The sequence below is a fragment of the Salvelinus alpinus genome, chromosome 7, assembly GCF_045679555.1.
Source record: "Salvelinus alpinus chromosome 7, SLU_Salpinus.1, whole genome shotgun sequence".
Taxonomy (NCBI): domain Eukaryota; kingdom Metazoa; phylum Chordata; class Actinopteri; order Salmoniformes; family Salmonidae; genus Salvelinus; species Salvelinus alpinus.
In genome coordinates this window covers 29,286,568-29,309,693 of record NC_092092.1, presented here as the reverse complement: position 1 = coordinate 29,309,693, position 23,126 = coordinate 29,286,568, and the positions used below count along the sequence as shown (strand labels likewise).

Sequence of the window (23,126 nt, the reverse complement as noted above, 5' to 3'; positions counted from 1 at the left end):
CACACACAAAGTACACACACACACACACACAAAGTACACACACACGGACATGCTGAGGACCAATACATTTGAAGAGTGATGGATGTAGAAAGTCCCCCTCTCAGAAAGTTGTTCCATCACTCCTCTCTCTCATCTGTCCTCCCCTCCTTAAAGATCCTGTCTGATCTGTAATTCAGATCTTTATTCGATTGTTCTCAGGCGTAGACCTCTCTCATACTATAGCAGGCTGTTCCTCCTTCACTGTTCTGCTGAAACAGGTCACGCACCAGTCAATACAAAAACATACGGTTCTATTTTCTCTTACTGTTTGGTGTATATAACTCCTTTGACCTTTTCGTATAGAGTTCTGCTTTGAGCGTGTGTTCTCACACTGGCAATCTCCAGTGGTGGTGAAGAGCTCACAGCATAGTCTGTACTCCTTTGTTCATTCTCTCTTCCTTCGTCGTTTCTCCCTCTTTCCCTCACTGTCCACAGCACTGAAGAGTCCGGCAGCCTTCCACGAGCAGCGGAGGAGTCTGGAGAGAGCCAGGGTGAGTCTCTCCACGTCGGTCTTTCTTTCTGTAGTTCAATATGTGCAGTCTTTGTTGAACTGCGTCCTCTCTCTGAGACAACACTCATCACTCTCTCTCTCTCCTTTTCCACCCTTCTCCTCTCCCATACTTCTTTCATCTCTCCCTTTCTTCGCACTCTCTCTTCTCCCACCCTCCTCTCCTCCCTTCCAGACTGAGGACTATCTGAAGAGGAAGATCAGGAGTCGTCCTGAGCGCTCAGAGCTGGTTAGGATGCACATACTGGAGGGTGAGTCACAGCGCCCCCTCTCTGATCACCACAAAACTACACCACAGGACTACACTCTCACACTACTTCTCGACGTGGTTACATTGAGCCAACTATACCACGTCTGTTTGTGTTGCTCTATATACATAAGTATGTTCAGTTATGCACTTCTTTGAGGACTTTGTGTACCTAATTGAGTCGTGTCTGGACATCCTTGTGAAACCGTGTGTGTATTTCTCTTCACACAGAGACGTCAGCAGAGCCGTCTCTGCAGGCCAAGCAGCTGCAGCTGAAGAGGGCCAGGCTGGCTGATGACCTCAATGATAAGATCTCCCACAGACCTGGTCCTATAGAGCTCATCCACAAGAACATCCTGCCTGTAGACCTGGACTGTCCTCTGCAACACTCACTACTGGGTATGGACACACACTGTCTACTGCAATACACACACAGTTCAAATGTTCCTCAAAATGTTATCATTGCAATATCACAATGTCACAGTACTGAACTGGTGTCAGGACATTGTTATTGCTAAATCCTCATGGTGGAGACTGTGAGACCATCATTAGTCATTCTGGTTTGGCAATCGCCTCTTGGTGTATTGCCAATTACTAATCTCATAGTTTGAAATATAGATGTTTGTTGTAGTGATACTGAACCTCACAACTTACCAACTAGTTTTTGTAGAAGATCATTTGTTTGGTGAAATAGAGGTTTAATAAATCTCTATCACACACAGATTCTCCAAAGGGTGCAGGAGAGTCCTCATTGGACGAGGACAGCAGTGATGCGTTTTCTCCGGACACTCTAGCCAATCACGACTCTCCACTGGGCCCTGTCTCCCAGCTGTCCCCCTCCGACATGCTCACTCAGAACAGGGACATGTCCCCCTCACAGGTACAGATCATTCTAAAAATGTTTTTTATTTTTGTACAGTACTTATAGCCACAGAATGGAGATGAAGCCAATGGTTTTCGCACATGCTTACATAGACAAGTAATCACATGAGTTGTCCCATTATTGGCGCTTCAACTGACCAATCAGATGTTTTCTTAGTTTCTTACCCAGGTCCCTCCTCCCCCTCCTCCGCTGTTGCTGAATGACCATGACTCCTTGCAACGACAGAAGCTGACCAATGGGACAGTGACGCCGGTTGCTTCCCGCCCTGCCAGTGGTCAAACCAAGGTGAGGGACATCCCCTGTTGTTAGTCTGAATATCTTGCTATGAAGGTTGGAATGTAATACTTTCTGTATACAAGCAATCATATCTTACGCTCACTCTATCGATCCCTCCATCTACTGTAACTCTCTCAGTTCCAGTCCAAGCCCAGCTTGGAGCGCCTCTCCCAGAGGCCTAAGAAGTCCAAAGACGTGAAGCCCAAGGTGAAGAAGCTGAAGTACCACCAGTACATCCCTCCGGACCAGAAGGCTGACCGGGAGCCTCCCCCTCAGCTGGACTCCACCTACGCCAAGATCCTCCACCAGCAGCAGCTCTTCCTCCAGCTGCAGATCCTCAACCAGCAGCAGCAGCAGCACTACAACTACCACACCATCCTCCCAGCACCACCCAAGTGAGTGTGTGAGGGAAAGGGGTGTGTGTGTGTGTGTGTTGGGATTGGAATTGACGATGTGTGTTTTGAAAATAAGAGGAATCACATAATTCACTCCATGCTGTTTAATGGCATGTGGTTTTGTGTGTGAAGGCGACTGTGCCACCCTGTGTGCGTGGTTGTGTGCGTGTGGACTCACTTCTCTGTTTCTTGTTTCTCCTCAGACCACCTGCAGAGCAGTCAACTTCAACAAACCCCGGCCCCTCCCCTTCACGCAGTGTTCCCCCGACGACCCCGGCCCCTTCCAATCAGCATGGGCCAAGTCGTCAGAGCCAAACCCCTGTGGGAGGGGCCAAACCTTTGACGCTACCAGCCAACCTGGATGACTTCAAAGTGAGTAGATGCCAGATGGTGAAGCGTGATTCATCACTCGAGAGAACGCATTTCCACTGCTCCAGAGTCCAATGGCGGCAAGCTTTACACCACTCAAACGGACGCTTGGCATTGCGCATTGTGATCTTAGGCTGCGTGCGGCTGCCGACGAGCAGTTCTAGTGCTGATCTTGCTTCCAGAGGCAGTTTGGAACTTGGTAGTGAGTGTTGCAGCCGAGGTCAGCACTCAGCGGTGCCGTTCTGTGAGCTTGTGTGGCCTACCACTTCGCGGCTGAGACGTTGTTGCTCCTAGACGTTTCCACTTCACAATAACAGCACTTACAGTTGACTAGGGCAGCTCTAGCAGGGCAGAAATTTGACGAACTGACTTGTTGGAAAGGTTGCATCCTATGACGGTGCCAGGTTGAAAGTCACTGAGCTCTTCAGTAAGGCCATTCTACTGTCAATGTTTTACTATGGAGATTGCATGGCTGTGTGCTCGATTTCATACACCTGTCAGTAACGGGTGTTGCTGAAATAGCCGAATCCACTAATTTGAATGGAGTGTGCACATACTTTTGTGTGTGTGTGTGTGTATATATATATATATATATGTGTGTACTTAATAAGGGGGTAAGGATCAGAATCATAACTCTTCTTCTCCCCTCCAGGTTGCTGAGCTGAAACAGGAGCTGAAACTGCGGGGTCTGACCGTGTCTGGCACTAAGATGGACCTGATCGAGAGGCTGAGGAACTACCAGGAGCAGAATGGTGGAGGTGGTGTTACTGCGACTGTAACCCCTAAACCCAGCCTACCAACCCCACAGCATGCCTCAACCCAACCTGCAGCCATCACCATCTCTGCCCCCCCCCATGCCGGGACCAATACCATCACCCACCAATCAGGAGAGGCAGGCGGGAAGATACCCGCTTTCTCATTGGCTCAGAGTGCTGCTCCAGCCCGTATTATGAGGTTTGGGAGTACGTACTCCTCCCCTCCTGTGTCTCCCACCCCGTCAGAACGGTCGCTGGCGGTAATGAGCCCCGACGAGACCAGCTGTAATGGAGACTTATTCGGGGAGATGGTGAGCTCTCCCCTGACCCAGCTCAGCCTGCACCCTTCCCCAGCCTCCATCAAAGAGGAGAACCAGGGTCACTTACCCACCTGCAGCTTCTCCCAGTCTCGGCTTTCACCCACCGCGCCTCAGGAGCCCTCAGGAGCCCCTTTGGACAAGGACCAGTTGCTCCAGGAGAAGGACAAGCAGATCGAGGAGCTGACACGCATGCTGAGGCAGAAACAGAGGCTGGTGGAGACCCTGCGCTCGCAACTGGAGCACGGGAAACAGACAGGATTGAAAGAGATGCAGGGTGTGGTGGTAAACGGTTATGCTCAGGAGGCCCAAACCAAAACTACCTCTATCAAAGCCTCAGCCATTCTCCATCCCGCTCTCACCAACGGAGAGATGGTGAGGGTCAAGACGGAGGTAGAGACGCAAGAAGAGATGGAGGGAGTGGACGAAGCTCAGCCTAAGGGACAGCCTCAGCCGACACAGTGCTCCCAGCAGACTCTGCTCAAACTGCAGCAGATCCACCGGATACAGGTTCAACAACAGACACAACAACTACTTCAGACACAACAACAACAGCAGACACAACAACAGCAGTCCCAACAGCTCCAGCAACAAAAACAGCAACAACAGACACAGCAGATGCAGCAGCAGAAGACATCAGCTCAGTTGTTACTCCAGCAACAGCAGCAGCTGCAGCAACTGATCATCCAGCAGACCCAGCAGAAACAGCTCCAGCTGCAGCACAAACAGCTGCAGGCCCAGCAGAGGAAGCAGCAGAGACAGGCCCAGAGACAGCAGCAGAACAAACAACTGAGTCAGACCGTCACCACACAACAGGTACATTCAGTCATTACAGATCTATATCGTACAGTCTATAGATCTACGGTATAGGTATACACACTGAAGACAGTCACCGCACATCAGGTACATATTTAATATTTAACAGAATAACCTTGTCTGAAACCATACATGCATATTTAACGGAATAAATGTGTCTGAAACCTGAAGACTATTCTTTACCTCAGCGGGCAAAGACCTGGGTTTGGAACCAAGTCTGTCTCTTCCCCATCTCTGTTGGGCCGTTGGTTTGAATATGTCTGTTCTCTACTCCTATTCTCTCCAGGTCACTCCAGTCTTCATCGGCCAACAGAATGGCACCCAGGTCCCCGCCCAGACCTTCTCATTGGACCTCCTCAAGTCGGGCACCACGCCCACCCTTGTCACCGACGGCAACGGTAACCACTACCTGATAGCACTGACCAATCACAATGCAGAGGGCCAGAACGGCGTGACCTCATTGGGCAAAACTAGTGGATCACAACGCATCACACTGCAGGTACAGTTACGCTGGAAATCTGCTAATAAGTGTTACAGATCTCTATGTTAAGAGGTAAAATGATTGTGAAAGATGGTAGCACAGTGCAGTAAAATTGCTCTGAGCTGTTTTGTCCTTTTAACCCCCTCGGTTGGATGTCCGTGGCCTCGTTGGAAATCAAGTTAGCATAATACAAAAATCCACATAAAACTCTTGTCAGTTTAAGCTAGAGACATGTTTTTTTGCATCGGGATGCGTCTCAGTCCACCGTATCCGCCAATTGCACTTCTGCACACTTCTGTGTAGTTGAAATAGCCAAATACACTAATTTGAAGGGGTGTCTACATACTTTTGTATGTATAGTGTATCTCTCGGATATAGGACCGACACTTCAGAACAAACTTCCTTTAGATTTGTTTAAGGGAATATCTGTTGTTCCATGTAGTGAATCCGTTATTTGATGCGTTTGTCTGGGCTAATAGCAGTAAATCAAACAGCTAAATGATCTTTGGTATGACCTTCTTAAAACAATTCCATATAGCTTAGTACAGTGGTCACCAACCGATCGACTGGTCAATCTCCAAGCCATTCGTAGTCGATCACCAAACATTTCTGTAAAAAAACAACAACGATAAAGCCTTGCGTTCCTATTTTTTGTTATTCGTTTCACGCTGTTGAAAGCAGGTGCACTTGATTCAACAGCCCTAGCGCCGGGAAGGCAAAGTGTTCCAATTTTGAACCATTTCATGTCTGAAGGTAGAACTCTGCCTACCCAGCAGGCCCAGAGAGCAAATCAAGTGCATCTATAGGGCTACTGCTGGCCAATCAGATAGCTAAGATCAGTGTCTGCAGCTTCCTCGCAACATAAACTGTAAAAAGAAGCTATGTACGCACAGCAAAGTTGATCATGTGAGATTTCAAAACTTTGAAAACCATGGCTAGAGAGAGACTCGACAAATACAGAATCTTAGTTTTTCTTTCAGAACTCAATATATCCATTTAAATAAGAAAATAAACAGAAATGGCATTGACACCCTAGGCTTCCTGCACCAATCTTCCATCGAGTTTTCTCTTGCAGCCACGTCCAGGGAGGTTGGCTACAGTGGCATGGGCCTTTAAACATCTTGATAACATTATGTACAGTGGAAACAGGAACACCAAGGTCTCTGGAGATGGAGTTGTAACCTTGAGATTGTCCATGCTTGGCTACAATCTTCTGTCTGACCTCCTCAGATAATTCTCTGCTTTTCTTTTCTCCATGCTCATTGCAGTACACACAGTGACACAAAACAGGAGAATTAGTACTTTTCTCTATTCAAACTGTTTGAATGAGTGACTTTTATATTGCAGGCACCTGCAAATCACCAGAAGTGAGTTCAATTCCAAAGTAAAGGAGAGTCACCTGCTTGAAATCTAATTATTTCTAACTACTTCTAGAAGGTGCCAATAATATTGTCTCTGACATTTTAGTATTTCTTAGTAAATATATATACAGTGGGGAGAACAAGTATTTGATACACTGCCGATTTTGCAGGTTTTCCTACTTACAAAGCATGTAGAGGTCTGTAATTTTTATCATAGGTACACTTCAATTGTGAGAGACGGAATCTAAAACAAAAATCCAGAAAATCACATTGTATGATTTTTATGTAGTTAATTTGCATTTTATTGCATGACATAAGTATTTGATACATCAGAAAAGCAGAACTTAATATTTGGTACAGAAACCTTTGTTTGCAATTACAGATCATACGTTTCCTGTAGTTCTTGACCAGGTTTGCACACACTGCAGCAGGGATTTTGGCCCACTCCTCCATATAGACCTTCTCCAGATCCTTCAGCTTTCGGGGCTGTCGCTGGGTAATACGGACTTTCAGCTCCCTCCAAAGATTTTCTATTGGGTTCAGGTCTGGAGACTGGCTAGGCCACTCCAGGACCTTGAGATGCTTCTTACGGAGCCACTTCTTAGTTGCCCTGGCTGTGTGTTTCGGGTCGTTGTCATGCTGGAAGACCCAGCCACGACCCATCTTCAATGCTCTTACTGAGGTAAGGAGGTTGTTGGCCAAGATCTCGCGATACATGGCCCCATCCATCCTCCCCTCAATACGGTGCAGTCGTCCTGTCCCCTTTGCAGAAAAGCATCCCCAAAGAATGATGTTTCCACCTCTATGCTTCACGGTTGGGATGGTGTTCTTGGGGTTGTACTCATCCTTCTTCTTCCACCAAACACGGGGAGTGGAGTTTAGACCAAAAAGCTCTATTCTTGTCTCATCAGACCACATGACCTTCTCCCATTCCTCCTCTGGATCATCCAGATGGTCATTGGCAACCTTCAGACGGGCCTGGACATGCGCTGGCTTGAGCAGGGGGACCTTGCGTGCGCTGCAGGATTTTAATCCATGACGGCGTAGTGCGTTACTAATGGTTTTCTTTGAGACTGTGGTCCCAGCTCTCTTCAGGTCATTGACCAGGTCCTGCAGTGTAGTTCCGGGCTGATCCCTACCTTCCTCATGATCATTGATGCCCCACGAGGTAAGATCTTGCATGGAACCCCAGACCGAGGGTGATTGACCGTCATCTTGAACTTCTTCCATTTTCTAATAATTGCGCCAACAGTTGTTGCCTTCTCACCAAGCTGCTTGCCTGTTGTCCTGTAGCCCATCCCAGCCTTGTGCAGGTCTACAATTTTATCCCTGATGTCCTTACACAGCTTTCTGGTCTTGGCCATTGTGGAGAGGTTGGAGTCTGTTTGATTGAGTGTGTGGACAGGTGTCTTTTATACAGGTAACTAGTTCAAACAGGTGCAGTTAATACAGGTAATGAATGGAGAACAGGAGGGCTTCTTAAAGAAAAACTAACAGGTCTGTGAGAGCCGGAATTCTTACTGGTTGGTAGGTGATCAAATACTTATGTCATGCAATAAAATGAAAATGAATTACTTAAAAATCATACAATGTGATTTTCTGGATTTTTGTTTTAGATTCTGTCTCTCACAGTTGAAGTGTACCTATGATAAAAAATTACAGACCTCTACATGCTTTGTAAGTAGGAAAACCCGCAAAATCGGCAGTGTATCAAATACTTGTTCACCCCACTGTATATATTTTTTAATTTCAACAGTTTTCTGGAAGAAATGGTGCAAGGGTGCAAATATTTATGGCCACAACTGTATTACCAGTGTGATCATATAATTTTTTTGGGGGGGAGGGGGTGGTATAATTTCAAAATGGTCTGAGAAGAACAACATTGGCAAGGAAATTCAAGCCTAATCAATATGCAGTGATAATGTATTGGGACTATAGCTTACTGCACAAACCTCAGAACTATTTTTAATTGGTTAATGTTGCATAGGCTTATGTTTTTTAAGTCATGTATTCTTTTTTTATCTGAGCGGGAGATCTTTGCTTGCATTTTGACTCTCCCAGTCATATTGTCAACAAGGCAGCCTTATGTATCGTTCAAAAACGTAAAATATGTTAGTTTTCATTGGAAAGGCACATAAAGCATTATCAGAAGTCATCACTTTTGCATGTGAAATCCTACTCATTACTCCACATGCTTAAACGACGTCACTTGTTTTTTCTGCCGATTTCAACGTCGGCCAGAGCGGGGCTCACACCAGGGATGCAGCTTGGTCCAAAACAAATGCAATCATTTTTCACCCGGCGCAAACTCCATGCACTCGGGCCAGCTTCATCAAAATCCATCAATGTTTAATGGTGAATTCAATCTCCCTATTTCGTCCTCTAGCGATTGCAGTCAACTACAAGCAAACTCCCCAGCCAATCCCCAGCTGAGATACTCAGCTCCGACACTCAATCAAAACAACAGTTACAACCAGGCCCTGTCAACCAGCCTATCAAAAAGGTATGAGAGTTACAACAAATCAAGGCAAATACAAGGTCTGCTCTCTCTCTCTCTCTCTCACACACACACACACACACACACACACACACACACACACACACACACACACACACACACACACACACACACACACACACACACAATTGTAGCTGTCGCTGTCAGGCAATACTCTTAAAATCATCACTGTCCTTTTTCTCTCCTTCAGGAACAGAAGGCGGGTCTACATCTGGAGACCAATGGAGTGCCAGAGCCGAGTCAGTCTGTCTCCGCTCCGCCCAATCTCCATCCTTTCTTTGACGAGGTGTCCAACTCGTCTGAAAGCCAAAGCACCGGTTCCCCCTTCCTCAAGGTAGACCAATTATGCAATGATCATTCATGGCATGTCCAATATCATCTCATATTTGTCTTTTTTAAAAGATTTTACTTGCATTTATTCTTTCTTTGTAGCCCATTTCCTTTCCCCTTCCCTCATTCTTTCTTTTTTCTCTCCTTCCACCCTTTCAGAGAGAAGTGTGTCCCACTTTTGACCGGCACACTTTGTTCACCCCTCCCTCTCCTAAACAGACCTCTTTCTCCTCCACTCAACGCCTCAAAGTATGCCCTTCACTCCTGCCATGTCCCTCTGCACATGTCTATCCATGTCTTTCCTGTCCATTATTTTTCTCTTCCATCTTTTATTTTCTCTCATTTTCTCTGTCCATCTGTTAGCATTGGTCTCATCTCAAATTTGCTCAGTATGTTGTTGATTTTATAGTACTGTACATGTTTGCCGGTTTTGTTAAACAGCCATGAGTACTGTAAACTGTACTAAATGTCTTCTCTGCCCCCAGGAGAACGGCCTGAGCAGTCAACAGATGGACGACCTGTTTGACATCCTCTTGAAGAGTGGAGGTAATCGAACAGAGCAGTGTACACACAACACTCACACACAACACTCACACTTATCTTCATAATGTCTTACATGCTGACCACACCGCTCACGTCGCGTGCGCCAATGAGTCTGTGTTGCCAAGTGCTAAAATAGAAGTCAGTTCTATTTGTGACGCTGAACGCGGTTAAAATCCTGCTTCTCCCATCTCCTCATTTGGTTTATAGAAGCAGATACCAGCGTGCCATCTCCTCATTTGGTTTATAGAAGCAGATACCCGCGTGCCATCTCCTCATTTGGTTTATAGAAGCAGATACCCGCGTGCCATCTCCTCATTTGGTTTATAGAAGCAGATACCAGCGTGCCATCTCCTCATTTGGTTTATAGAAGCAGATACCAGCGTGCCATCTCCTCATTTGGTTTATAGAAGCAGATACCCGCGTGCCATCTCCTCATTTGGTTTATAGAAGCAGATACCAGCGTGCCATCTCCTCATTTGGTTTATAGAAGCAGATACCCGCGTGCCATCTCCTCATTTGGTTTATAGAAGCAGATACCAGCGTGCCATCTCCTCATTTGGTTTATAGAAGCAGATACCCGCGTGGGTGATTGAAAGATTAACTGAGTTTGGTCGGTTGTCATGGTAACTATGAAAGTTAGATGCCAATCGCAATATAAAGTCCAAACGAGAAAAGGCCTGGAAGGAGGAGAGATGACTAGAAACGATTCGGTTGACCGTTTTATGTGTGGATTAATTGTCAGAGTAGAGGACGTGGTGCATTTCAGGTAAAGTAACAACTCAATGTTTATATCCCAGGACAAATTAGCTAGCAACAGCAAGCTAGCTAGCTAAATTTCCATAAATGTTTAATGATTTTCGACCTGTACCCAAATAAATATAATTGGTTCAGAGTTTGTTTTGATATTTCAACCTGCGTGCCATGATCGCGTTTGGTGTGGGGGGACAAAATCAATTTGCGCACGAGCGTGGCCGGTTACTGCCAATACATGAGCGCCAACCCATTTGTTTAATAATTGTTAATATTTATGCTTTCTCTTCTCCACCCAGAAATCTCTGGATTCCGAGCAAACCCAGACCCTTCCCTGGCCCTCCTCCACTCCAACCCCCCCACCCCTCCCTCTTCCCCTCTTCACCTGTCGCCACCCACACCCCCCCCGGAGCCCTCCCTACCCGCCCTGCCCTCCCAGCAGCCATTGCCCTGCCCAGGAAGTAGTCGTCTGGAGGATTTCCTGGAGAGCACCACCGGCACGCCCCTCCTGGGAGTGGAGCCTGACGGTGGCCTGACTTTGATTGACGACCTCCACAGCCAAATGCTGAGCACCTCCAGCATCCTGGACCATCCCCCCTCCCCGATGGACATGGACACCAGTGACCTGGGCTTCTCCCCCCACCCAGCAGGGCTTGACTTCGGGGACCCAGCCCTGGACAGCATGGACTGGCTAGACATCTCCATGGGAGGTGGAGGGGGAACGAGTCTTGCCCCTCTGGGCCCCCACACGCTCCCCAGTGTGTTCTCAGTAGACTTTCTGGACAGCTCAGACCTCACTCTGCACTGGGACTCCTGTTTGTAGCTTCTACGGAGTGAGGAGTGGTAAAGAATCACACACAAAGACACACGCTCACGCATACTGCGTACAGGCTCTTATCTCTCTCACGCAAACACTCTTACTCGATAAGCAGGTCCACCACTCTGGAGGTTCACTGGCCCAGCATCATTCATCATTCACTGAGACCGGGGGCCTTGCCCTGCATTCACTCTAGTTGGACAGGCTAGTGACCACAACTGACTTTAGATCAGAGGCAGTGGGTGAGAGGTGGTACTGCATTAGTGGAGCTTGGTCTATGACACACACTTATGGTGACAAAGGGTAATACCAGTGGAGGACAGACCCAAAGTGTCCGTGGTGCCTGCACCACTGATTGGTGGAAAGCTGTAATGAACAAGCCTCATTGGTGCATTGATGCAAACCAGAGGAGCGTTTACAATGGTATTTAATGTTTAGCTCAACGGAAACTGCACTGTACTGAACGACCAGTGGAAAAGCGGGTTGATTATGGTGGCCCAGAGGGAGATTGTGTATGGTGTGTGCTGCACGAGTTTTTACGATTTTTAAATGGTCACACCCATATTGATCAACCACACCTCGCTGCACTATCCAAACAGAAGCAAACGTACATCAAAGGCTGTTGAACGGTACACGCCGTTTTGGGGAAGCGTGTCGTTCACTACAAACCGCCACGCAACGTAGCAAACGTTGTATTGAATTGAACGCACCCCAATTAGTGAAATGAACCTCATTGGAGGAGGCAGTTACTGGAGGTGTTTGCTAGACCACTATGCATTTCTGTATGTGGGGGGTGTATTATTGATTGTCCATATTTTTCTTCCCAGTTGCATAGAATAGCAGGTGGGGAATAAAGTGGTCATGGCTTGGTTTCCAAACAACTTGGACCGTGTCATTTTATATGAAAAAAATATATATAAAAGATTCAATGAAAACTTGAAAATGTGTGTGTTTTTATTATACCATAACCTTTTGTAAATGCACACTGATTTGGTGACTGTCTATACCTTGGTACAGTTTTTATGGTACTGGATATAGCCACTGGAGGGCGACATTATCATTGACAAAATACAGCTTGAGAGTACCCATCACAGATCAACTGCACTTTTTTTTTAGGCCTAGTTAAGTGGTCTTTTAACCTAAATGAATGTGTACATTTATGTGAGAAATCAGCATTTGAGGACTGCTTTGGATGCACATGTGCCCAGAGAGATGGCAACCTTACCTTAGGTCCAGCAGTGTCTTGATTACATTGGGTCGACAAGCCCAAGCTGATTATTATGTTCAGATGGTGACAGAAACAAATTGATACAAAAAGGAAAACAGGCATGCCTAAACTCAAGATTGCAAATCATGGCCACCAAACGAACCCAGCAGCCTCACGGCTTACCAGCTGGGACACTGACTGACCACCTGAATTGGCAGCTCTTGTGTGCTTATCAATCAGGCTCAGCACTTGGACAAGGTTGCTGCTGCCCCCTGGGGGAATTGAGTGGAAGTGGTAGTGTGCAGGTTAACATATTCCATAACACTATACAGTGCACTACTTTTGACCAGAGTTGAATAGGCCTAGGTCAGAAGTAGTGCACTATATAGGGAATAGGGTGCCTTTTAGGGTTAAATGGTGGGAACCTGGTTACTGAGATGTATGAGGATTTACCACCCAAAAACATTCCCTTTTCCCTGGAGAATTAAAAAAAAAAATTATAATAAATTATTTCTAAGGACAGCAAGGCGTGAAATGGAACTTAAATGATATACAATGCCTAAATCTGGCTTCTCTGCATGATCAATCAATGCTCAGGGTGGGGACAGACAGCCCATCTCAGTATGGAGCGCAGTTCACAATGCATGTAGACCAGGGGTGGGCAATGCCAGTCCTCGAGGGCCTGATTGGTATCACAGTTTTGCCCCAGCCCCAGCTAACACACCTAACTCCAATAATCACCTAATCATGATCTTCAATTTAGAATGCAATCAGCTGTGTTTGCTAGAGATGGAGAAAAAGTGTGACACCAATCAGGCCCTCTAGGACTGGAGTTGCCCACCCCTGATGTAGACTAATCTAATCATTTGTTCTCTTGTGACAGGTAGGCCTGCATTTGCTGCAGCATAGTCTATGCTACAGTAATATAAAGACCGAATGCACGTATAATTTACCCATCTGCATCTGGTATCTTTTAGTTGTAAAGATTTAACTTTTTTTTTTTTAATTGCAGCCAGAGTTGTTATAACAGCCTGTAACTCTATCGTTGCTTTACAGCAGTACAAGCACTCCTGCAGCCTTTCTTTCTGCATCAACTTCATTAAAATTGCATCCAAAATAGATGATACTGTTCTAGTTTGATATATAGCCCTATACAGTGCATTCGGAAAGTATTCAGACCCCTACCCTTTTTCCACATTTTGTTACGTTACAGCCTTATTCTAAAATGGATTACATAAATGTCCTCATCAATCTACACACAATACCCCATAATGACAAAGCGAACATGTTTTTAGAAATGTTAGCAAATTTTTTAAAAACATACCTTATTTATATAATTATTCAGACCCTTTTCTACGAGACTTGAAATTGAGCTCAGCTGCATCCTATTTCCATTGATCATCCTTGAGATGTTTCTACAACTTGATTGGGGTCCAACTGTGGTAAATTAAATTGATTGGACATGATTTGGGAAAGGCACACCTGTCTATATAAGGCCCCACAGTTGACAGTGCATGTCAGAGCAGAAACCAAGCCATGAGATCGAAGGATTATCCATAGAAGTCCAAGACAGTTTTGTGTCAAAGCACAGATCTGGGGAAGGGTACCAAAACATTTCTGCAGCATTGAAGGTCTCCAAGAACACCGTGGCCTCCATCATTCTTAAATAGAAGAAGTTTGGAACTACCAAGACTCTTCCTAGAGTTGGTCGCCCGGCCAAACTGAGCAATCGGGGGAGAAGGGCCATGGTTTGATTAAACTCTTTGGCCGGAATGCCAAGCGTCACGCCTGGAGGAAACCTGGCACCATCCCTACGGTGAAGCATGGTGGTGGCAGCATCATGCTGTGGGGATGTTTTTCAGCAGCAGGGACTGGGAGACTAGTCAGGATCAAGGGAAAGGTTAACGGAGCAAAGTACAGAGCGAACCTTGATGAATACCTGCTCAGGACCTCAGACTGGGGCGAAGGTTCACCTTCCAACAGTACAATGACCCTAAGCACACAGCCAAGACAACACAGGAGTGGCTTCGGGACAAGTCTCTGAATGCCCTTGAGTGGCCCAGCCAGAGCCCGGACTTGAACCCGATCGAACATCTCTAGAGAAACCTAAAATAGCTGTGCAGCGACGCTCCCCATCCAACCTGACAGGGCTTGAGAGGATCTGCAGAGAAGAATGGGAGAAACTCCCCAAAATACAGGTGTGCCTGTAATCGCTATCAAAGGTGCTTCAACAAAGTACTGAGTAAAGGGTCTGAATACTTATGTAAATGTGATATTTGAGTTTTTTGTTTGAAATACATTTTCATCCATTTTAGAACAAACCTGAAACGTAACAAAGTGGAAAAGGGGAGGGGTCTGAATACTTTGCTAATGCACTGTATATGTATATATCAAAGCTTTGATCAAATCCATGCATAGGCCTATTTATATACTGTATAATGCTTTTGAATGGCACTAACAGCTTTGGCGGGGAATACCAGGTTACCCAGGAGAAAAATGATTTGTAAAATACCTGGAAGATATTCAACCCTAGTGCCATTTGAGATGCAGCCCGGGTCTCACTCAGCCCGGGTCTCACCCAGTGTCCTTACCTTCACTCGCTTCTAATTAAATACATCTCCCTCTAATCTCTTCAGACAGTTAGTTTGGGGGCACCTCATACCATTTTGTCATTTAACCTTTTTCTTCTCCTTACAGGGCTTATCATGGGGTTTCAGCGTGCATTCTAGACCCTCTCTCTCTACACACACAGACATGGTGCAGACATTGCTAATAAATTCCATCACCCATCTGTTTCAGTATGTGCATTTTTTTCATGACAAATTACCAGAAATATTAAAGCACGTGAGAGAGACTTCTTTTACTCTGCAACAGAATCAGCAGGTCTGGATGTAATTGGTCCTGTAGCTAAAACATGAATGGTGGGTTCCACGGCTAAGGCGAGGTGACACAACAACCAATGGTTGCGTTGTGTGTCATCGACTGACAAACGTGGTTAGCTGATACTTAAAATGCCTATCCAGGCGTTGTAAGGCCTGTCAGGCGTCAGCAACGTCTAAGCGTAGGACATTTTCTAACCTCCCCAACACACGAACACACATTTCCCCCACCCTCCTATTACTTCATGCAGATACTGTATTATCCACATCGATGAATTTCAACTAATTCTCCCAATTTCTCCCTCTGCACATACTTACGCTGTCCGCTCTCTTTGGGAAACCCTGTTTCAGGGGACAGCTTTGAGTCCTGAAAACACACACCACCCCTCCCTCTGAGCTCACACTTGCTGTGTTTTGATCCTGGGGCTTTTTAGCTCATAAAGCTTCATGGAGTCTGGTCTGCATCACCTGAGTCCTGGGATGTGCTGGGAATTGACAATAAGGGGAGGGAGATAGACAGGGGCTGCCCCACAGGCTGCCCAATCTTGATATTTTGCTCATGATCTTATTCAGTATGATAGTTGCATATTCACAGCAGTTAATATAATGCTATGAATTTTGGACATACTGCATAGGTGTACTTTTAGTGTCATCATATCGAATGGATTAGTAACGACAAAAAACAATATCCATTTCCTCAAAGGAAAAATCAATCAAACACCTCCACTGTGTTTACTGAGGTTTTGGATGGTGTAGCTTAAAACCAGAGTTTGTAAAAGTTCAAAAAGTACTCCAACCCGGTCGTCAATTTAGTGAGTTGGCTCTGCCAAGAATTGACCAGTTAAGCAAGTATGTCTTTATTAACATAACCTCTGGACAGCTAAACTGTATGAGTTACGCAATGCTCTGATTATAGCCAGTTTTAGATTTTTTTCATTTAGTTCTCTCTGTGTGTGTGTGAGAGAGAGAGAAGAGAATGTGGGGAAGGAGTGAGGGGGTGGGGAGACTTGCGCATACATACGCACAGAGGAAAATTGTAATTCTGGGCTGCTGTGATGGAATGAGAGGGGAGTGGTGTGTTGCATACTGCTGACAATGACTGGCGAGTTACACTACTGTAGTGTCACCATGGTACATCTATGAATATTCATGAGCATATGGGAGACCGATAGTAAACTGACCGGCAGGTTGACTGACGGCTAGGTATAGTCTACGATACTGTATAGACATGTAGAGGGTAGACAGGCACCCTTGCACAGTTAATTATCTGTTGTTTGTTTGCACATTGTTGGTGTACATCTGTATGCTGCTCTGTCACCTTTGTTAGGGTTATGGTTGATCCGGGTGTGGACATAAAGCTAGTGTTAAAGTTAGGGTTAGGGTTAAAGTTAGGGTTATGACTAGGGTTAGAATTAAAGTTAGGGTTATGACTAGGGTTAAAGTTAGGGTTATGACTAGGGTTAGGGTTAAAGTTAGGGTTATGACTAGGGTTAAAGTTAGGGTTATGACTAGGGTTAGAGTTAAAGTTAGGGTTATGACTAGGGTTAGGGTTAAACCGGGGTGTGGACATGAAGTTAGCGTTAGGGTTCCGAACAAACGAGAACGTCTGTAAGCCGAGGCTAGGGTTAAAAAGCAGTATCCGTTCATTACCGAATTACATAATCACAATTCAAAACACATCCCTACAATACAGACAATCCAAAATTATTGCATCACCCTTAAGGTGAATTATCATTATTGTAATTCACTCTCATGGTAATTAATCTAGAGTCAATGTATCATTTGGAACCTTCATTTAGAAAGGCCATGGTGAGAGTTGGGTTAAGAGGGAAGGTGTCATGATTTTAATATCAGTTAATTGACTCTTGTGTCATTGGCATAACGCTCCTGGGCTCCAACCCTAACACAATGGGACAAGGTGGAGATGTAATTGGGAAGATTTTGTGAGTCAATTATGGGAATTACTAACCATTAATTGATTGGGATCCTACAGGATCACAACAATGTCCATGGGCTTGAACCAGGAGAGAAATAATCTGTGGTTAAACAATATGTAGGGTTGAACTGTTGCCAATAAACCACACATGGTGGTATAGACTGCAGGAGGCAGAGTCTTTACATTTTGCTGGTCATATTCATTGATCTCCAACACCTGAATGTGTGAATGTATTTTCCCCTATAGTTACAGTAATTCCCATCCCCAACACCCCACTACCAACTACTAACTCCATCACCACCACTTCAGCACAGACAACCAGAACCCTGAGTCTCTTCTTTGCTTTGCCTCTGCTCCAAGATTTTGACGTTTTTTTCAAAGCTGCAATCAAAGCATGTTAAGCTCTGGTGGGGCTGAGGGGGTTGGGGATTGGATGGGAGAAGCTTGAGATGATGTTCTTGGTCATTTTTTGGGATGTTTCTTTGCTCCTCTCTCCACTCCCAATGCACACATACGGTGTTGTACTTACAGGGCTATTCGCTCTTCTCCTCCTATTCCTCTTCTCCTCCTACTCCTCTTCCCTTCCTACTCCTCCTCCTCCTCTTCTACTCCTCTTCCCCTGCTACTCCTCTTCTCCTCCTACTCCTCTTCCCCTCCTACTCCTCTTCCCTTCCTACTCCTCCTCCTCCTCCTCTTCTACTCCTCTTCCCCTTCTACTCCTCTTCTCTTCCCCTCCTGCTCCTCTTCTCCTCCTGCTCCTCTTCTCCTCCTGAAAGTGCTAGCTACTGCCCTCATTCAATGCCATTTTGACTATGCTAGTACTTCCTGGTTTGGGGGCTTATCTAAATTTATGAAGGGGAAGCTCCAGATAGCCCAGAATAAGTTGATCAGGGCAGTTTTGAAGGTGAGTCCACGTACTCACATAGGCAGGAGCTGCTTTCAGGAACTAAACTGGCTGCCTGTTGAGGCTAGGTTGTCCCAGATTAGACTAGGTTTGGTTTACAGGAGTATTTATGGTCCTGCGCCCAGATATTTAAGTGATTACTTTCCTCGTGTTAGGGATGCACACAATCACAGCACCAGATCAGGTGTTGCTGATGTGTGCTTATACAGGTTCAGGAGTAATGCTGGGAAAGGTATTTTCTTGTATACTGGAGCCTCAGAATGGAATGAGTTGCCTCTGCCTATAAAAACAACGTCCTCTCTGGACAGCTTTAAAAATAAAGTAAAAATATGTGTGATGTCCTCTGTTCCCATATGAATAACCTCTATGATGTAACTGGAATGATGAGATGTTCTTCTTTTATCTTTTATTATTTCACTGCCATACGGTGTTCAATCTTGTCTAGCCATCTTGTCTCAAGAGGACCACAATGGAAATAAGTCCCAGACTTTATTGTCTGTTATCCTCAATGATTTTATTCATGTGCATGTATGGCTTTTAAGTTTTATGTGTGCTTGTTTTTTTTAAATGGTCGAATTAATAAACTTAAAAAAGTTATCTTCTCCTACTCCTCTTCCCCTCCTACTCCTCTTCTCCTGCTACTCCTCTTCTCCTGCTACTCCTCCTCCTCCTCCTCCTCCTCTTCTCCTGCTACTCCTCTTCCCCTCCTACTCCTCTTCTCCTGCTACTCCTCTTCTCCTGCTACTCCTCTTCTCCTGCTACTCCTCCTCCTACTCCTCTTCTCCTGCTACTCCTCTTCCCCTCCTACTCCTCTTCTGCTACTCCTCTTCTCCTGCTACTCCTCTTCTCCTGCTACTCCTCTTCCCCTCCTACTCCTCTTCTCCTCCTACTCCTCTTCTCCTGCTACTCCTCTTCTCCTGCTACTCCTCCTCCTACTCCTCTTCTCCTGCTACCCCTCTTCCCCTCCTACTCCTCTTCTCCTCCTACTCCTCTTCTCCTGCTACTCCTCTTCCCATCCTCTTTAGATGAGTATAGATCTGTTCTTCTCCAGGTCCTCCTGCTGGTTTCATCTGTCCTTACTGCTCCTGCAGGGGTTCAACCTCTCCTCTTCTCTATTTCTGTCTGTCTCTCTAGCTCTCTCTCACTCTGCCCCTTCATCCCCATCTCAGCGGAGTTTGCCTTCTCTCTCACTGTGGCTGTCTGGTATTAAACTAACTTTCCCTCAGAGAGAGAGAGAGAGATAGTCAAAAGGGTTCTAATGCTCAGTGCTCATTCTGGCACACGTACTCCAGCGCAATGTTAAACTGGGAGGGAGGAGAGAGGAGTGTGTGCATGTGTGTATGTGTGTGTGTGTGTGTGCTGACAGGGCATCCTGCTGGCACAGACTACAATCCCTCGCCTCTCGGTCACCCCGGTGTGTGTATGTGTGTGTAGGTCTCCGTGCCTGCATGTGTGTTTTATAGACTGCGCATTAACCATCACTCGTCAAAAGCCTGAGAGAGACAAAGAGATGGTTACCGTGTAAGCATATTAGAGAGAGAGGTTTGGGATATGGATATTGGGCATTACCATAAAATAGCAGCTAATGACATTCAAACAGCGTTCCTCAGAGATGGAAGATCATTAACAGGAGAAAGAGAAAGAAAGGGAGTGGGAAGATGAGCGAAAATGAAGAAAAGGAAGAGGGGGTCCTAGAGAAGCCTGAGTAGAGAACAGTGGGAATCTACTCTTTACAGTGATTATATCTGGGGAAACAGGATTGCTTCAGGACTGACGGAAAGAGATGCTCCCTAGTAATAACAACCAGTCCAACTGTCAGTCTACTACTTCTGATTACCATTGCAGATTCAGGAGACAATGTGTCTTTGGTCAAAAGTAGTGCCCTAAACTAATATTTAACAATTCTTAGACAACTTTAAACCCTTTATAAACTAAACTATCGTGTACACTTTACAGAGCAACAGAGTCACAGTGTTGATAATTTGCTCTGTGACTTTTGCCACAAACTAAGATGAACAGCAACCCAAACATATCACATTAAGCCTGCCCACTGCCAGAGACCAACTGACCTTTACATGCACACACACTAAACTTATTTGTTTGCGTGTTTAAAAGACACTAGAGAGCTAGAGACAGAGCTTCCTAATTCACTATGACATCCAGTCTTCTACAATGCCTCCTACCAAACCCCATCACCACTCTCAGTGCCCCTGCTCTTGCCTCTCTCTACCTCTAGAGTAAAACCTCCTGAATACACAAAGCCACTCTGATGATGACACAGCTCTTAAACAGTACAGCTTTAGGCAGGAGTCAATACCCCACACAAAGCATTGGTGGTCAATGACTTGTTTTTCTGCCTCCCCGCCGTCCTCACCATTCACTTTTTTACTTCTTTGCTGTGTTATCACATTCACCCCCCCCCCCCCACACTCCCCATCCCTCTTCTCTCTACTTACTTTTTTCTCTTGTTCACTAGTTCTCGTTCTCGTGTGTGTGTGTGTGTGTGTGTGTGTGTGTGTGTGTGTGTGTGTGTGTGTGTGTGTGTGTGTGTGTGTGTGTGTGTGTGTGTGTGTGTGTGTGTGTGTGTGTGTGTGTGTGTGTGCACGCATGCACATGTATATGCGTGTGTGGTGTGTACGCGTGTATATGCGTGTGTGGTGCGTGTGTGGTGCGTGCACGTGTATATGCATGTGTGGTGCGTGCACGTGTATATGCGTGTGTGGTGCGTGCGCGTGTATATGCGTGTGTGGTGCGTGCGCATGTATATGCGTGTGTGGTGCGTGCGCGTGTATATGCATGTGTGGTGCGTGCGCGTGTATATGCGTGTGTGTTGCGTGCGCGTGTATATGCGTGTGTGGTGCGTGCGCGTGTATATGCGTGTGTGGTGCGTGCGCGTGTATATGCGCGTGTATATGCGTGTGTGGTGCGTGCGCGTGTATATGCGTGTGTGGTGCGTGCGCGTGTATATGCATGTGTGGTGCGTGCGCGTGTATATGCGTGTGTGGTGCGTGCGCGTGTATATGCGCGTGTATATGCGTGTGTGGTGCGTACGCGTGTATATGCGTGTGTGGTGCGTGCGCGTGTATATGCGCGTGTATATGCGTGTGTGGTGCGTGCGCGCGTGCGTGTGTGGTGCGTGCGCGTGTATATGCGTGTGTGGTGCGTGCGCGCGTGCGTGTGTGGTGCGTGCGCGTGTATATGCGTGTGTGGTGCGTGCGCGTGTATATGCGTGTGTGGTGCGTGCGCGTGTATATGCGTGTGTGGTGCGTGCGCATGTATATGCGTGTGTGGTGCGTGCGCATGTATATGCATGTGTGGTGCGTGCGCGTGTATATGCGTGTGTGGTGCGTGCGCGTGTATATGCGTGTGTGGTGCGTGCGCGTGTATATGCGTGTGTGGTGCGTACGCGTGTATATGCGCGTGTGGTGCGTACGCGTGTATATGCGTGTGTGGTGCGTGCGCGTGTATATGCGCATGTATATGCGTGTGTGGTGCGTGCGCGTGTATATGCATGTGTGGTGCGTGCGCGTGTATATGCGTGTGTGGTGCGTGCGCGTGTATATGCGCGTGTATATGCGTGTGTGGTGCGTGCGCGTGTATATGCATGTGTGGTGCGTGTGTGGTGCGTACGCATGTATATGCGTGTGTGGTGCGTGCGCGTGTATATGCGCGTGTATATGCCTGTGTGGTGCGTGCGCGTGTGCGTGTGTGGTGCGTGCGCGTGTATATGCGTGTGTGGTGCATGCGCGTGTATATACGTGTGTGGTGCGTGTACGTGTATATGCATGTGTGGTGCGTGTGTGGTGCGTGCGCATGTATATGCGTGTGTGGTGCGTGCGCATGTATATGCGTGTGTGGTGCGTGCGCGTGTATATACGTGTGTAGTGCGTGCACGTGTATATGCATGTGTGGTACGTGCGCGTGTATATACGTGTGTGGTGCGTGCGCGTGTATATGCATGTGTGGTGCGTGCGCGTGTATATGCATGTGTGGTGCGTGCGTATTAGTGTTAAGCTTGACATCAATGATGTAACTGTATAAATCCTCTACGCTGATTTTGTGAGTTGGAGGTACAGTTCGAGAAGTTCATAGAAATTGTACCTTATGCATGTCATGTTGTGGTAGATGTGTAATTTTATAACTAAGCGTATTAAGGCGACAGATGCAGAAAAGAGGAATGAGGAGAAAGAGAGAGAGAGAGAGAGAGAGAGAGAGAGAGAGAGAGAGAGAGAGAGAGAGAGAGAGAGAGAGAGAGAGGGAACGACAGAGAGAGAGTGTGTGAGTGTGTGTGAGAGTGTGTGTGTGTTCGCCAGTGGAGTTGTAACCACTGATTTTCTGTGTGTTCTCATTGCAGTATGATACTCCCATGTCCTATCTACTCCCAGCCCACATTTGAAGTGGTATTGCATGCTGAGTTATCTGTCTCATGCTTGTTATTCTGATTATTCTTAGGACATCAAACCAACTGAGACAAAAGCCTTGCTTTATTAATTTTAGATGGGGAAGGAGGGATTTCATTTTGGGGGAAGGGATGTAATGGGGAGGAAGAGGGATGGAAGATTTGATTTAGGCTTATTCCGGGTTATTTAGAGATGGGTTAAGCAGCGGTGAGGAAACTGAGAAGAGGATGGAAGAACCTGACAAGTAAACAGACACATAAGTAGCTACACAGAGACACACACACACTCCCAGGATAAACAAACTGTGGTAGCGTGAAGTCGTTTGAACCAGAGAGACTGCGACAGACACACACACACACATTAGGCAAATGTCAAAAAGACTACCAACAAGTTCT

The 23,126-nt window shown here is 46.3% G+C and overlaps 1 protein-coding gene across 6 annotated transcripts in view; it reads left to right on the top strand.

The window, feature by feature from the left end:
• mrtfab (myocardin related transcription factor Ab) overlaps positions 1 to 12,348 on the top strand; it is a 48,278-nt gene extending 35,930 nt beyond the window's left edge. For 5 of the 6 annotated variants that reach the window (XM_071408715.1, XM_071408716.1, XM_071408712.1 and 2 more), the window contains 14 exons: positions 475 to 530; positions 723 to 798; positions 1,026 to 1,193; positions 1,517 to 1,674; positions 1,834 to 1,962; positions 2,092 to 2,348; positions 2,552 to 2,720; positions 3,370 to 4,605; positions 4,892 to 5,104; positions 8,834 to 8,950; positions 9,156 to 9,299; positions 9,455 to 9,544; positions 9,781 to 9,841; positions 10,888 to 12,348. In XM_071408715.1, coding sequence (XP_071264816.1) covers positions 475 to 530; positions 723 to 798; positions 1,026 to 1,193; positions 1,517 to 1,674; positions 1,834 to 1,962; positions 2,092 to 2,348; positions 2,552 to 2,720; positions 3,370 to 4,605; positions 4,892 to 5,104; positions 8,834 to 8,950; positions 9,156 to 9,299; positions 9,455 to 9,544; positions 9,781 to 9,841; positions 10,888 to 11,411 — 3,398 coding nt within the window. In that variant the 3' untranslated portion in view covers positions 11,412 to 12,348. The remainder of the gene's footprint in view (positions 1 to 474; positions 531 to 722; positions 799 to 1,025; positions 1,194 to 1,516; positions 1,675 to 1,833; positions 1,963 to 2,091; positions 2,349 to 2,551; positions 2,721 to 3,369; positions 4,606 to 4,891; positions 5,105 to 8,833; positions 8,951 to 9,155; positions 9,300 to 9,454; positions 9,545 to 9,780; positions 9,842 to 10,887) is intronic. The other variant, XM_071408713.1, reaches the window with a different exon arrangement.
• Positions 12,349 to 23,126: the final 10,778 nt, after the last annotated feature.